Source organism: Chanos chanos, chromosome 3 (assembly GCF_902362185.1).
Source record: "Chanos chanos chromosome 3, fChaCha1.1, whole genome shotgun sequence".
Classification (NCBI taxonomy): Eukaryota; Metazoa; Chordata; class Actinopteri; order Gonorynchiformes; family Chanidae; genus Chanos; species Chanos chanos.
In genome coordinates, this window is record NC_044497.1 from 35,298,785 (window position 1) to 35,310,933 (window position 12,149).

At 40.9% G+C, this 12,149-nt stretch overlaps 1 protein-coding gene across 1 annotated transcript in view; it reads left to right on the plus strand.

Moving 5' to 3' along the window:
• Nucleotides 1–12,149, plus strand: part of lama5 (laminin, alpha 5) — a 69,291-nt gene that overhangs the window by 22,799 nt on the left and 34,343 nt on the right. The window contains exons 4-12 of the mRNA XM_030768363.1: nucleotides 1,894–2,012; nucleotides 2,309–2,479; nucleotides 2,969–3,066; nucleotides 7,566–7,681; nucleotides 10,074–10,192; nucleotides 10,370–10,460; nucleotides 10,599–10,733; nucleotides 10,875–10,937; nucleotides 11,391–11,531. Coding sequence (XP_030624223.1) covers nucleotides 1,894–2,012; nucleotides 2,309–2,479; nucleotides 2,969–3,066; nucleotides 7,566–7,681; nucleotides 10,074–10,192; nucleotides 10,370–10,460; nucleotides 10,599–10,733; nucleotides 10,875–10,937; nucleotides 11,391–11,531 — 1,053 coding nt within the window. The remainder of the gene's footprint in view (nucleotides 1–1,893; nucleotides 2,013–2,308; nucleotides 2,480–2,968; nucleotides 3,067–7,565; nucleotides 7,682–10,073; nucleotides 10,193–10,369; nucleotides 10,461–10,598; nucleotides 10,734–10,874; nucleotides 10,938–11,390; nucleotides 11,532–12,149) is intronic.

Sequence of the window (12,149 nt, forward strand, 5' to 3'; positions counted from 1 at the left end):
GATGACAGGAGAGATATACATGTACAGTGGGGACAGGTTAAAGCCTTTTCAGGTTTGTGTGGCACACACACACACAGAGGTACACAGTGTCTTTGTTGTTTAGTGTCTCCAGTGAAGGCTGTCAGTACCGTGGCGGGAACACAATCCTGGTCTTAGTTTAGTTCCAGAGAAGAAAAAACAACAATAATAAAAACAATGCAGTAGCCGAGTCCTCCGTTGGCATTTCCAGACCTGACGTTATCAACACACTGAAAGATAATGTTCTGCTGCTGTGCTAAGCTCACATTCCAATGCGTCCCACGGGCGCTATGGCAACTCCCTCCAGATCGCACAGAGGTTGAAAGGACTAGAGAGGCCAAAAGGGGATAGCGAAAGATAAGATATCTTATCCTGGAGTAATGTAACCTTCAAATATCTCTTCACAGTGTGTATTTATAAGCGTGAAGGCATGTCAAAGAGAAGTTTTAGTTGTGTGTCTGTATTACTTGTCATTTTTTTTTTCAAAATATAAGTTTAAATATTAGCAGAATAACCTGGGGAGATGAAATGAGAGGGAGAATTGTGACAGGAAAAATGGCATCACCTGATTGGATACACTGACTGTCAGTCTAGGTGGGAGTTTCCGGAACATTCCGAGCATTTTTCCCAGCCCACTGCAGGCTGAGAAAAGCAGGTCCTGACCGGATCAGCCTCAGTGCTGGATCTCACTACCTGAGACTCAGAGGAGAGGGTCCAGATCAGCGTAAAACCACCACATTTCTTAGTTAACAAAACACCTGTTTTTGCCCAGTCTTTGGCAGATCTAACTGAATTGTTAAACTGATCATAAAGCACTTGGACTGGAATGGAGTCAGGTGTGCCAGTGCAGCATAAAAATAAAAAATGGAGAACACGCTGTCCATAGTATGAGAAATAAACAGTTGTGTAAATGGTTTTAAGAACAACTGTCCATTCAGTCATTGCATGTGTAGCACACTGACATGAGTGTTATGCTTCTAGACTGTGTGGCTGGTAGCTGTTACAGTAGATGTAAGGGAGTCCCTGCTGGAGACAGTAGTTTGTGTTTGCGGGTGCATGTGTGTGTGTGTGTGTGAGAAGGGGTTTGTAGTGATGGAAAGTTCAGAACATTGTCAGCATTACCAATGTATTTACAACGCTCTGGAGATATTTACAACAGTTCAGGCATATTTACAACCCACCAGAGTCCCATTACTGACTCAGGATGTCACTCTAGTGTGTGTGTGTGTGTGTGTGTGTGTGTGAGCACATTTCATCTCTGTGCTCCACTAGTGTGTAAATGCATATGTTAAATTGATTTTTGTGTGAGTGTAAAACTTTGTACATGCATTTAGTTGCTTTTGTTTTTACCTGTGACATAAAGAGACCTTTTTCTGCACTGTACTGTATACAGTCTACCATACCTGAAGGTTTGTGTTCGTGAGGGTGCTTGTATATATCCTTGGTTTCTAAATTCATCAGTGTTGTAGTGTGTGTATTTAAGCATGTGTAGTGATGTCTCTGAGTGGTTGGAGTAGTTTGAACTGCCTGACTCACAGTGATAGTGAAACAGAACCAGCTTTATTTACAGCTTCTTTACTTAGGCTGTAAAGAAAAACGTAACTTTCACTGGGGTTGAGTTTGTCATTGAATGAAGGTTCAGCATTTTAAAAGTCTCTCTCTCTCTCTCTCTCTCTCTCTCTCTCTCTCTCTTCCATTAGTGTGTGTTATTGTGGATAAATACTGTAGTGGTATATATGCGTGAGAACATGTTGGAAGTTGGTATCCCTCATGCTTCCCTTAAACTCCTTTGATTGGTTATTCTTGATTTAATGGTTTGAAAATGTTGTCCTTGTATGTTCACTGAAACTAATCAGTCTGTGTGTTTTCTCACAGCATCAAAGAGAGACTGTATCGAACGCTTTGGCCAGAGAACCATTGAACGCATAAACCACGATAACGATGTGATCTGCACAACGGAATATTCTCGGATCGTTCCACTGGAGAATGGGGAGGTGTGTTTAAATACTCATCAGCACCTTTATATTTTCAGATTTTTCTCTTTAAAATCATTGCCCAGAAATAAGAGGACTGTGACACTATTCATGAATTTTTGAATAGTACAGACAGATTTTTCTCCTAATATTTGAGTCAAAGAAGTTTTAATATTATATTTTTTTTACACCAGTTCTCAATATAGCTCTTAAATGTTCCACATGCATCAAATACATTCAGTTATGAATAACTGAATGTTGTTTTTTTCTCTCTCTCTCTCTCTCTCTCTCTCTCTCTTTTCCATCATCTGTCTCAGATTGTAGTGTCTTTGGTGAATGGACGTCCTGGTGCTATGAATTTCTCCTACTCACCTGTGCTGAGGGAGTTCACTAAAGCCACCAATATCCGGCTGCGTTTCCTCCGCACCAACACACTGCTCGGGCATCTGATGGGCAAAGCCCTGAGAGACCCAACTGTTACCCGAAGGGTGAGCAGGTTTCATACCCCCGCATGCATGCATACCCCCACACACTGACACACAGACGCACACAAACATCCTCACGCAGGCAATTACAGCTGTCTGTGGCTTGACGTATTCACAGACAGGAAAAAGATTAATCTAGATACTCACAGACTAATCCAGCCAGCGCTGACTGGTGCTCAGAGGAATTCTCAGATTTGGACTGACGTCCTAATGTGTTCACATACAGAACATGATTTAAGGTTTTCCATGCACACACACACACACACACACACACACACACACACACACACACACACACACACACAAATTCATAGCTACACATAATTTCACATCCACTTGTTGTGGGAATATGTTTTAAACAATGAACAGTATCATAAAGAGTCATGTGTCCATACTGTATATTACCTCATCTCTCAGTAATTAATTTTATTTTCCATTGCTTATATCAGTTGCATTGATTATGTTGTCTTCTCTCTCTCTTTTGCACTCCAGTATTACTACAGTATTAAAGACATCAGCATTGGGGGGAGGTGTGTGTGCAATGGACATGCTGAGGCCTGTAATGCCAAGGATCCAAACGATCCCTTCAAGTAAGAGTCTTTTCGCTTCTCGAGTCTCTCTCTAGTAATGTCTGAATTCACACAGTACACGTATACATTTTTTTCTGTGTCGTATAGATAAATGGTTCAATACATAAAACAGCAGGGATAGTAAATGAGGAAGCAATTGTTTACACTAAGTAACATGACAGTTGTTTTTTTTGTTTTCATTTTCATTTTTAGTGCACTCATGTTGTTCTCTGGTCATGAGTACTCACTGGCTGTACTAATTATTATAGAAATGCACTGTTTTGGAATCGAGTCGTTCTCTATTATTTGAGATGTTGCTTCTCATCTCACACATGTTCTTTAAATGACTTACTTCAGCTGAGCAGTTTAAATTATAAGGAGCACTGCATTTTTTCTTTCTGTCTTTATTTTACTATTACCGAGTTGTCGTTGGTGCCGTATGTAAGACCTCTTTATTCAGTCAACCAGTTGGTTAACCCTACATTCCAGTAGGATATTCATGTGCATGTGTATATCACTATCCGTGATGGAAATGGAGTGGTCTCTTGTTTAGAGGCTGAGTGATCGTGGCTGAGCAGCAACATTCTTCAACTTTTGAGTTCATTTTTCCTTTATTACCACAACAAAAGGCCAGTGGTGTAGATCAGTGTCGCCTTGGTAGCAGTGTGTGTGCCTTTAGGACCGGGTTCTTTGGATGTGAAACAGAGAAGGGGGGTGGGGGCAGCTTCTGACAGGTGGCTTGTTTAAGAGTTCAGGAATGCGTTAATACACTTTCTGCAGGTCTGTGTGCGTGTGTTTGTGTGTGTGTGTGTGCCAGGCTGTGATGTCACTCTGTCCATTCCCATTATCTGCTATCCATCTCAGTGGAGAAACGGTCTGTTTCTACGTCTGGTCATTCCTTACATTCCATCACCTTTAAGTGCGTGTGTATGTATCAGTATGAATTTTGAAAAATGTGATAAGGGAGGGAACACTGGATATTATTAAATGCCCGGGGGGATAAATTATACATCTGTTATATATATTATATATATGTATGTATGTATGTATGTATGTATGTCAGGGTTTCTGCTAGGATTTCTTCTCGCCGGTCCGGTGTCAAGAGAGAATTTATTTTACCAGACAAATTTGAAACTTACCAGTCACGTTTCAATAACAGTCTACGTTACAAATGCAAATATAATGTACACCTAGCTAGAATGACAACAATTTCAGATCAGTTTGACTATTTAATGAACAGTAACAATTAAGCAAAACGAACAGTAACGATTGAGCAAAACCTCAACATTAGCCGCCAGAATGTAGGCTGTTATGAAATCTGTAACCATTAACATCTGTAGCCTGTTCAAAAAAAAGGGCTAGGCCTGCAGGCTAGGTAACATTTTATACTGTCCTTTTTTCATTGTGGCAAAGTCCTCTGCTGCTGACTTGAAATCAGATGTGTCCAATGTGTCTTTGCAGCTTGCAGTGCACATAAGCTGTGTCTCTCTCAGATGTTTTGCATGAGCATTATTACAGGACATTTTGACTGGCAAGTTTTTAATTTATTTTTTTTATATATAAATTCTACCGCAAAAACCAGCAATTATCGGCTAACGTAAACTCTGATATGTGTTTGTACATATATATATATATATATGTGTGTGTGTGTGTGTGTGTGTGTGTGTGTGTGTGTGTGTGTATACACACACACACACACATATACATACATATGTGTGTGTGTGCGCGTGTGTGTGTGTGGTTGCTTGGACATTTTCAAGGATTCACATTTTTGTGAAAATCTAGGTATGGACACTCTTGACCCTCTTGTCCGAACATGTCACAGCAAAAATATCCCTGTGAAAACATTACCTCTGTCAACAGTGGGAGAGGAGGTCTCCCAGTATGTACTTGGAGGTGTGTAGTCTCACACACACACACTCACAAAGGCGACAAGATGAGCAAGTGAATAAGGAGGCCCACAGCATGAGGTCAGACAGGAGATCTGAACCCTGTGACACCCTGCCTCTGACCACCCACAATGCACCTGTCTGCCCAGCAGGTGTCCGCACTAATGGGAGCCAAGAGGTCAGATTGATTTATGGTTAAATAAGTAGAGGTGGGAGGCCAAATTAGTCAGATTGTTTATCCATATGCCGGTAGTCATCATTTTCATCAGAGTGGCTTAATTATCGATTATGTTATGGGTTATAGGCCTGTACTGATACAAATAGCTGTTAACGAGTGAGGAACAGAGAAGGATTTCAATGAAGAATACAGCAGAATGGATTCATGTATTCTAGATGTTTAGGGAAGTTCAGGTTGGTAGAACCCTTGTGCAGTTCTGGAACATTTGGTTTGAATGTGTGTGTGCGGATGCATGTGCGTGTGTGCGTATGCGTGTGTGTGTGTGTGTGTGTGTATGTGTGTCTGCATTTGTGGTTACTGGACCTCTGCATTCTCACGGGAGAGTCACAGAAGCTTACTAGAGTGTTCTAGAATGTTCTATGGAAAATATGTCTGTGTGTTTATGCATAAATGAGTATAAAAATCTCAGACCTGAGCACTCTCACACATAATCAGTGCACGATAGTGTGCAATAGTGTAAGAGCTGAATAGACTAATGTTTGTGTAATCTGGATCATACTGATGTCTGTTCAACAGCGTCATTTACAATCAACTTTAATCCTCAAATTCTTTCCTCATTGTCTGTGGCCATTCGCCAGATGATCCAATCAGTGCCTTTCTGACAGAGAAACACACACTAAAATCACCTTCATTAGATGATGATGACTAATTACATAGTGAGGCCATCAGTGTGTCATATAATATAAACATATGTCCCTAAATCTATGCCAGTGATGTTTAGTTAAATCGTGGTAGTATTACATTAGTGAGCGATTTGGCCAGCTGTCTGTGGAAGGTGCTATTGGATTTGTATATTAGCATGTTATTTTAAGCCTGTCGTCATCTGTAGCTTTTTGTGTAAGAATTCCTGGGCTCTCTGACAGAAAAGGAAAAGCTGTTAAGTTTCCAGTGTGGCTGCAGCGTTGTCACTGATACAGACGTGACATCACATCATAACCACTAAGCCCACTCAGATTCTCCCTTTTTTTTCCCTTTTTCATGTTGGGTTAGCTCAGACATCAGTGCAGATACTGAAATGTCTGAAAACTGAAAAAAAAAGGTTTCGCTTTACCATGCCTGCTATACTGCTAATTGATATAATAATTAATATATTTGGTGTGATTTGCAGAGTGTAAATGAAGTCATTCGCTATAATGTATGGCAAATACAGTTGGTTCATTTCCTATCTTGGGCACATTTTGGCAGGCATCCTGGGAGCCTGTGGGATTCATTCATCAGTGTTTTTAGTAAGATAAAGATTTTCCACTGTCTTTTTTTACTGCACTGCCAAGCATGGAGCACTCTGTTAACCAAAACCACACTGATTCACAACAAACAGGGCAAGTTCCTGCAGATGCATCACCTCAGGTTTGCTTTTAGATCCAGCCCAAGGTGCTGATCTAGTAATTTAAAACATATCTTATCATTCCAGTATGTAAAGCATGGAGAGACAAGACAAAACATTTGTCCTTGAGTAATTTCTTAGTAAATTCACCAATGATCCATACTGTTTGTGTTCCCAACTGCTAAACAAAACCTTTTCGTGCTTCCAAAGGACCCCCTATCTAAACACTGTAGCAGAATTAGACGGTTAGTAAACCTGCCTAATTTCATGCATGAAATGACAGTCAATGAAACAACAATCATCTTTTATGTAGAACTGTGTTTTTTTTCGTTTCTAGAGGTACAGTAGACAATATCTTTTTTTCTTTCATGTTTCATTTGCTTACTCTTTTGGCCATGAGTATACCTCTCTGTCTTGCCTGAGGACAGAATAACTTCACACAGGGGTCAGTGTCTTATATTTGGAGATACATAACACATCACAAAGCCAACAGTGTGTCTTTTGCCTCACACATAGGTGCACACATACACCTATACACACGCACGCACATACACACACATGCGCACACACACATGCACATGCACATGCGCATGCAGGCATGCGCACACACATGCATTAAATCGCCAGGTTTTCAGTTTTAATCAGATTAAGTAGTCTTTTGGCAGAGGGAAACTCAGTGAGCGTGAAGAAGTTAACCCTTTCTGTTTTCCTAAGGCCCTGAGAAGAAGAGCCTTGGGCGTGATTTATCTGTAAGCTCTTTCATTGTCCTTTCCCAAGGAGTGAAGATGGGAGCCATGATTTTTGAAAGCAGATACTCGGAGATCTTGTGTGACTCTTGTCTCACTCTTCTTATAGAAGTTCGGTCTGAAGAGCAAGAGTGTGTGAGTGTGTGTGTGTGTGGGGGGGGGGGGGGGGTGTTGTTGGGGACTATTTAAAGACCCAGGAAATCAGTGCTCACATATTGAGTGTTTGGATTTGCTCGTAAGCTGCTTTGTTCATTTTTCCATAGTTGTATATTTACAGTTGTGTGTTTGATTTTTTTTCTCTTTTTTTTCATTTGTCATTAAAGGTTGCAGTGTGACTGCCAGCACAACACTTGTGGACCGTCATGTGATACCTGTTGCCCTGGATTCAACCAGTTGCCATGGAAACCAGCAACCACTTACAGTGCCAACGAGTGTGAACGTGAGTAACTCTGTGCTCAATGGTGGACTTAGAAGAGGAAGAAAGAAAAAAAAAAGCCTTTGTTTTTTTTTAACCTCTCTCTTTCTTTAGAGCGCTCTACTCTCCCCACCCATTTCCCTCTTATAGACTGAGGTGACTCAAGACAAAAGTTGTTTTATTGTGTGAAAGACAAACAGCATGAGGGAGAATTTATGCTGCTATAGTTTTAGAGAGCAGACAAACACTTATAAACGCATGCACACACACTCACACACACACACACACACACACACACACACACACAAAGCCCTTCCTACACACACCAGCATATACATACACAAACACACTCTCATATCTTTTCAGTCGGCACACATACATGGAGTACTTAGACGTGACATGCAGCGTGTCTTTCCCAGGTGTGTTTTGCATAAATGTTTCTTCCCCAACACACAGAAACACAAGCATTCAAACATTCAGCACATACACATATACGCCACCACAGTCATTTATATATCCGCTCAAACATACAACACAACAGTGCTTAAAGGAGTCTGACTCTCCCTCATGGTCAGCCTCTGCTTACTCTCAATAGACTGTTATAGACACAGTCTACTGACAAGCCAAGTCAAATATAACACCAACCCCCAGCACACACACACACACCAATATCTCAGAGTGGCACCAGAGGGACGGCGCATAAAGAAACAATAATGGAATTATTACTACAGGTTGTGCTGTGTCAGCAGACGTGACGTGTGGCTTTATTGGGTAACCCAGACTGACATGGTGCCAGGTCTGTGAGAGTTTGAATAAGAGGTCAGAGGACAGAGAAGGGAGGCTGGTGTGCTGTATTGTGGCCTCTGTCCCTCTGAAGGCCGATAGAGACTTAAAGCTTGTGTTGCTTTTCTTAGATGCTGAACAAAAATAATAACACTTTGCTGTTTTAAACTTAGTTTAAACGTAGCCTCTTTGCATTTTGGCAGTTATTTTTTAAGCTTGTGAAAGCGTTTTCAGCGAGTGGGATGTCAAGAGTTCCATGACTTTCACCCCTAATCTAATCTAGAGTTTCCCAGATTTACCCTCCCGCCTCACACGCGTACACACACACACACACACGCACACACACGCACACACACACACACACACACACACACACACAGAAAAATCACCCATTAGTGTCTGCTCAGGTTCCTGCTTGCTCAAAATGACATCAGAACATCTGTTAGTAAAGCAACACTGAGAAAAACCAGAGAGCTTTCGCTCAGTGAAAAACTCCATCTCATGTCAGACAGGAGTGACCCGCCGATCTCCACCCACAGGTCCACTGAGTGGAGGCCTTAAGAAAACACAACAGGCTCTCCTGCTATCTGAGATAGATTTCTGCTGGAAGTGTTGATAAAGGCCTCCGCTTAAAACTATTTGTTCGTTTTAACTGTTAAAAACTTTTTCAGAGGTATTTTCTACTTTGTTTGAGATGATGGTTTTCAAGAATGGAACATATTCATGCAATCCCTGTAATTAAGAGTTTCTCTTGGTTTAATGACGATCTTGATTTGGAATGAAAGCTGGTGAGCGTTTTATTTGTTTAGGTTGTTTTTAATAGCTCAGCTTCACTCATCCACTAAGAGATTATCTCAGCTCTTCTTTCAAATTATTAAAAAAAACAAACATAACCCCCCCCGACATGTAATTACCAGATTCACACAACACACAACAAGGCATTACTTTATTCTCAGTCTCTTATTTTCTTTTGATGTCTCCCCTCTTCTGGTATCAAATTTTTGATCGTGTTTTTGTTTTTCCACACCCACATCTTTCACATCTTTTTATTTTGAAGACTTATCACTAAATTTATTTTTTGTCTCTGAAATATTCGCTTTGTGGCTTTTAATGTACTTGATCACTATCTCTAACCTCTCTTTCTCTGCATCTGTCTTTCTTTCACTTTTTGCGTGTCAAAAGGATGCACTCCCTCCTAATTCCTCCACTCCTCTCTTTCTTTCCGCTTGTTTCTCTACCTCCCCTAGCAAATTCCTTCTGAGGGAGTCTCATCTTTCCAGGTGGACACCCAATTCTGATTGTTTTGCCTGCCGTTGTGTGTGCATGCATATGTTTGTTTGTGTATATGTGTGTGTGTGTGTCTTGTGTGTGTGTGTGTGTGTTTATGTGTGTGTACGAGTATGTGAGTGCATGTTTAACTGTAGGATTGTACAACTCTTTGGCCTTTCTGAGAGAGGTTCTTTGCTCTAACTCCTGTTTCACTGGCACGTGTTGCTTTCTAAGCATGTGAATGTTAAATCTCCCTCCTACGTGACAGTGCCGCTTGGCCCTGTAAATCAGTCTTAAGACTGTCTCCACTCAGTTCTACTGCTGTGTGCTTACAGCTCCCTGTACTGTGTTTGTTCTTTGACAGCATGTAATTGTCATAAGCACTCTACCGACTGTTACTATGACTCAGAAGTAGATCAGCGGAGAGCTAGCCTCAACATACATGGAGAATACAGAGGAGGCGGAGTCTGTGTAGACTGTCAGGTTTGTCCATTTTCACTCCTACACTGTGAGGGTTTTCCCCAATATGTGTGGATATAAACTCTTCAGTATTTCATTCTTGCTGTTCTGTAAAACTCTGTTTGATGAGTTTGTTAATTTGATACAGTATGTTTATAATCGTGTTTGAGTTGTTGTTTTTCTCTGTCTTCTTTCTCCTAGCATCATACCACAGGTATAAACTGTGAGCGCTGTAGATCGGGCTACTACAGGTCTCCAGACCACCCCATAGACTCCCCTTACGCCTGCTCCAGTGAGTCTATTGTTACAGACGCTTTGCAGGGGAAGAAATCTTCTTCAGAGAAAGCAACATATTGAACAGCTCTTTTTCATTTTCCCATAAAATCCTCTCTCTCTCTCTCTCTCTCTCTCTCTCTTTCCCTGTCTGTAGAGTGTAACTGTGACTCCCCATTTACTGATGGATCATGCGAGGACTTAACAGGCCATTGTTACTGCAAACCCAACTACACTGGAGAGAACTGTGATTCTTGCGCTGAAGGCTATGATAATTTTCCTAATTGCTACCGTAAGTGTGCATGTTTTTGTTTGTGTGTGTGTGTGTGTGTGTGTGTGTGTGTGTGTTTGTGTGTGTGTTTGTGTGAAATGAGGACAAAGTGTGCAGCTCTGTCAGTTCTAAATTTCTTCTTTTTTTTAAATTTTCCTGCAGCTGTCATTCCCACTTACCCTGACAACAACAACGGAGAGGCCCGACCCGCAGGAGAGATCATCAGTAAGATTTGTTCTTTTATAACCCTAAAGCCAACTTTTATTCTGACAGTCTTTGTCTCCTATGTATTTAAAGTGGGATTTAGGCCTTGTTTAGTGTAGTTGAATGGCGTTCTTATGAAAAAGATAGGAATTCACTGACATGGAATAGAATGTGATTAGAATGGAATGCAGTTGGAATGGAATGTTAGGAGAGGGAGATCAGAAAACAGACCAGGGTTCTATGACGTCACTGGTAACCTGGAGCATGACAAATAAAAAGAGAGGATATCCTGAGATTCTCCAGGATATAAGCTTTTCAGTGGTAGCCCATGTGTGATTTGACTTCAATAAAAGAAAACATTCTATTGCCTCACATGAGATGTGGAATAGTTTCATTCTGTGTTCTTTTGAGTTTCAAAAGATGATTATTTTCGAGTATTTGTGTTGATTATTCGTTTGTGTTTACGTTCATAAGACTGTGAGTGCAGTGCAGCAGGTACTGAAGGGAATTCCTGCAGGCCTGACCCCCGTTCCCGGACATGTATTTGTAAACTGGGCTTTACTGGAGAACACTGTGACAGCTGTGCTCGTGGCTTCTTTGGTCTCAACTGCCAGCGTAAGTCTGCAAACGCCATCAGACGCTCCTTCTATAGCAGGCTTTCCTTTTTGTTTTATATACACAGTCTGACACAAATGCTTCGTATAGTCATAGTTATCATAACACCCATAGTAATCAAGTTTTTTATGAGAAAATCTGATGTTGGGAGGAAAACTTGTAATATGATTGAGAGCATATGAAGAGCCGTTTACGGGAGGATTTTTGTGCCTCTCTCTCGGCCTTGAGTTTTTAGTTGTAGCTTAGTACTGATCCAGAATCAGCTTTCCTTTCACAGTGTGTTTAGCTTAACCTTTAAAACATAAAAAAGAACTGACCCTGGATTAGCACAACTTGTTTTTGAGCCACTCTCTGGATTTTTTTTTTTAAACAGTCGTTACTGAACTGCTGTAGATTTTTACATTCATAACTGTTTAATTATTTACAGCATGTTTATTTGTGCTCAACTTCAAAAATAAACAAGCCAACGTTATGCCCATTTTAGAGCCCAAACACTTGAGTCTCTAGCAGCAACTGAGAAAACATTGTCTCCCAAAGTTTTTCCCAACAGGATCCAGACATTTGTGTTTCTGTCTGTTTGCTGGACTGCAGGTGTCCTAGTGCACTAGAGCATTGCAG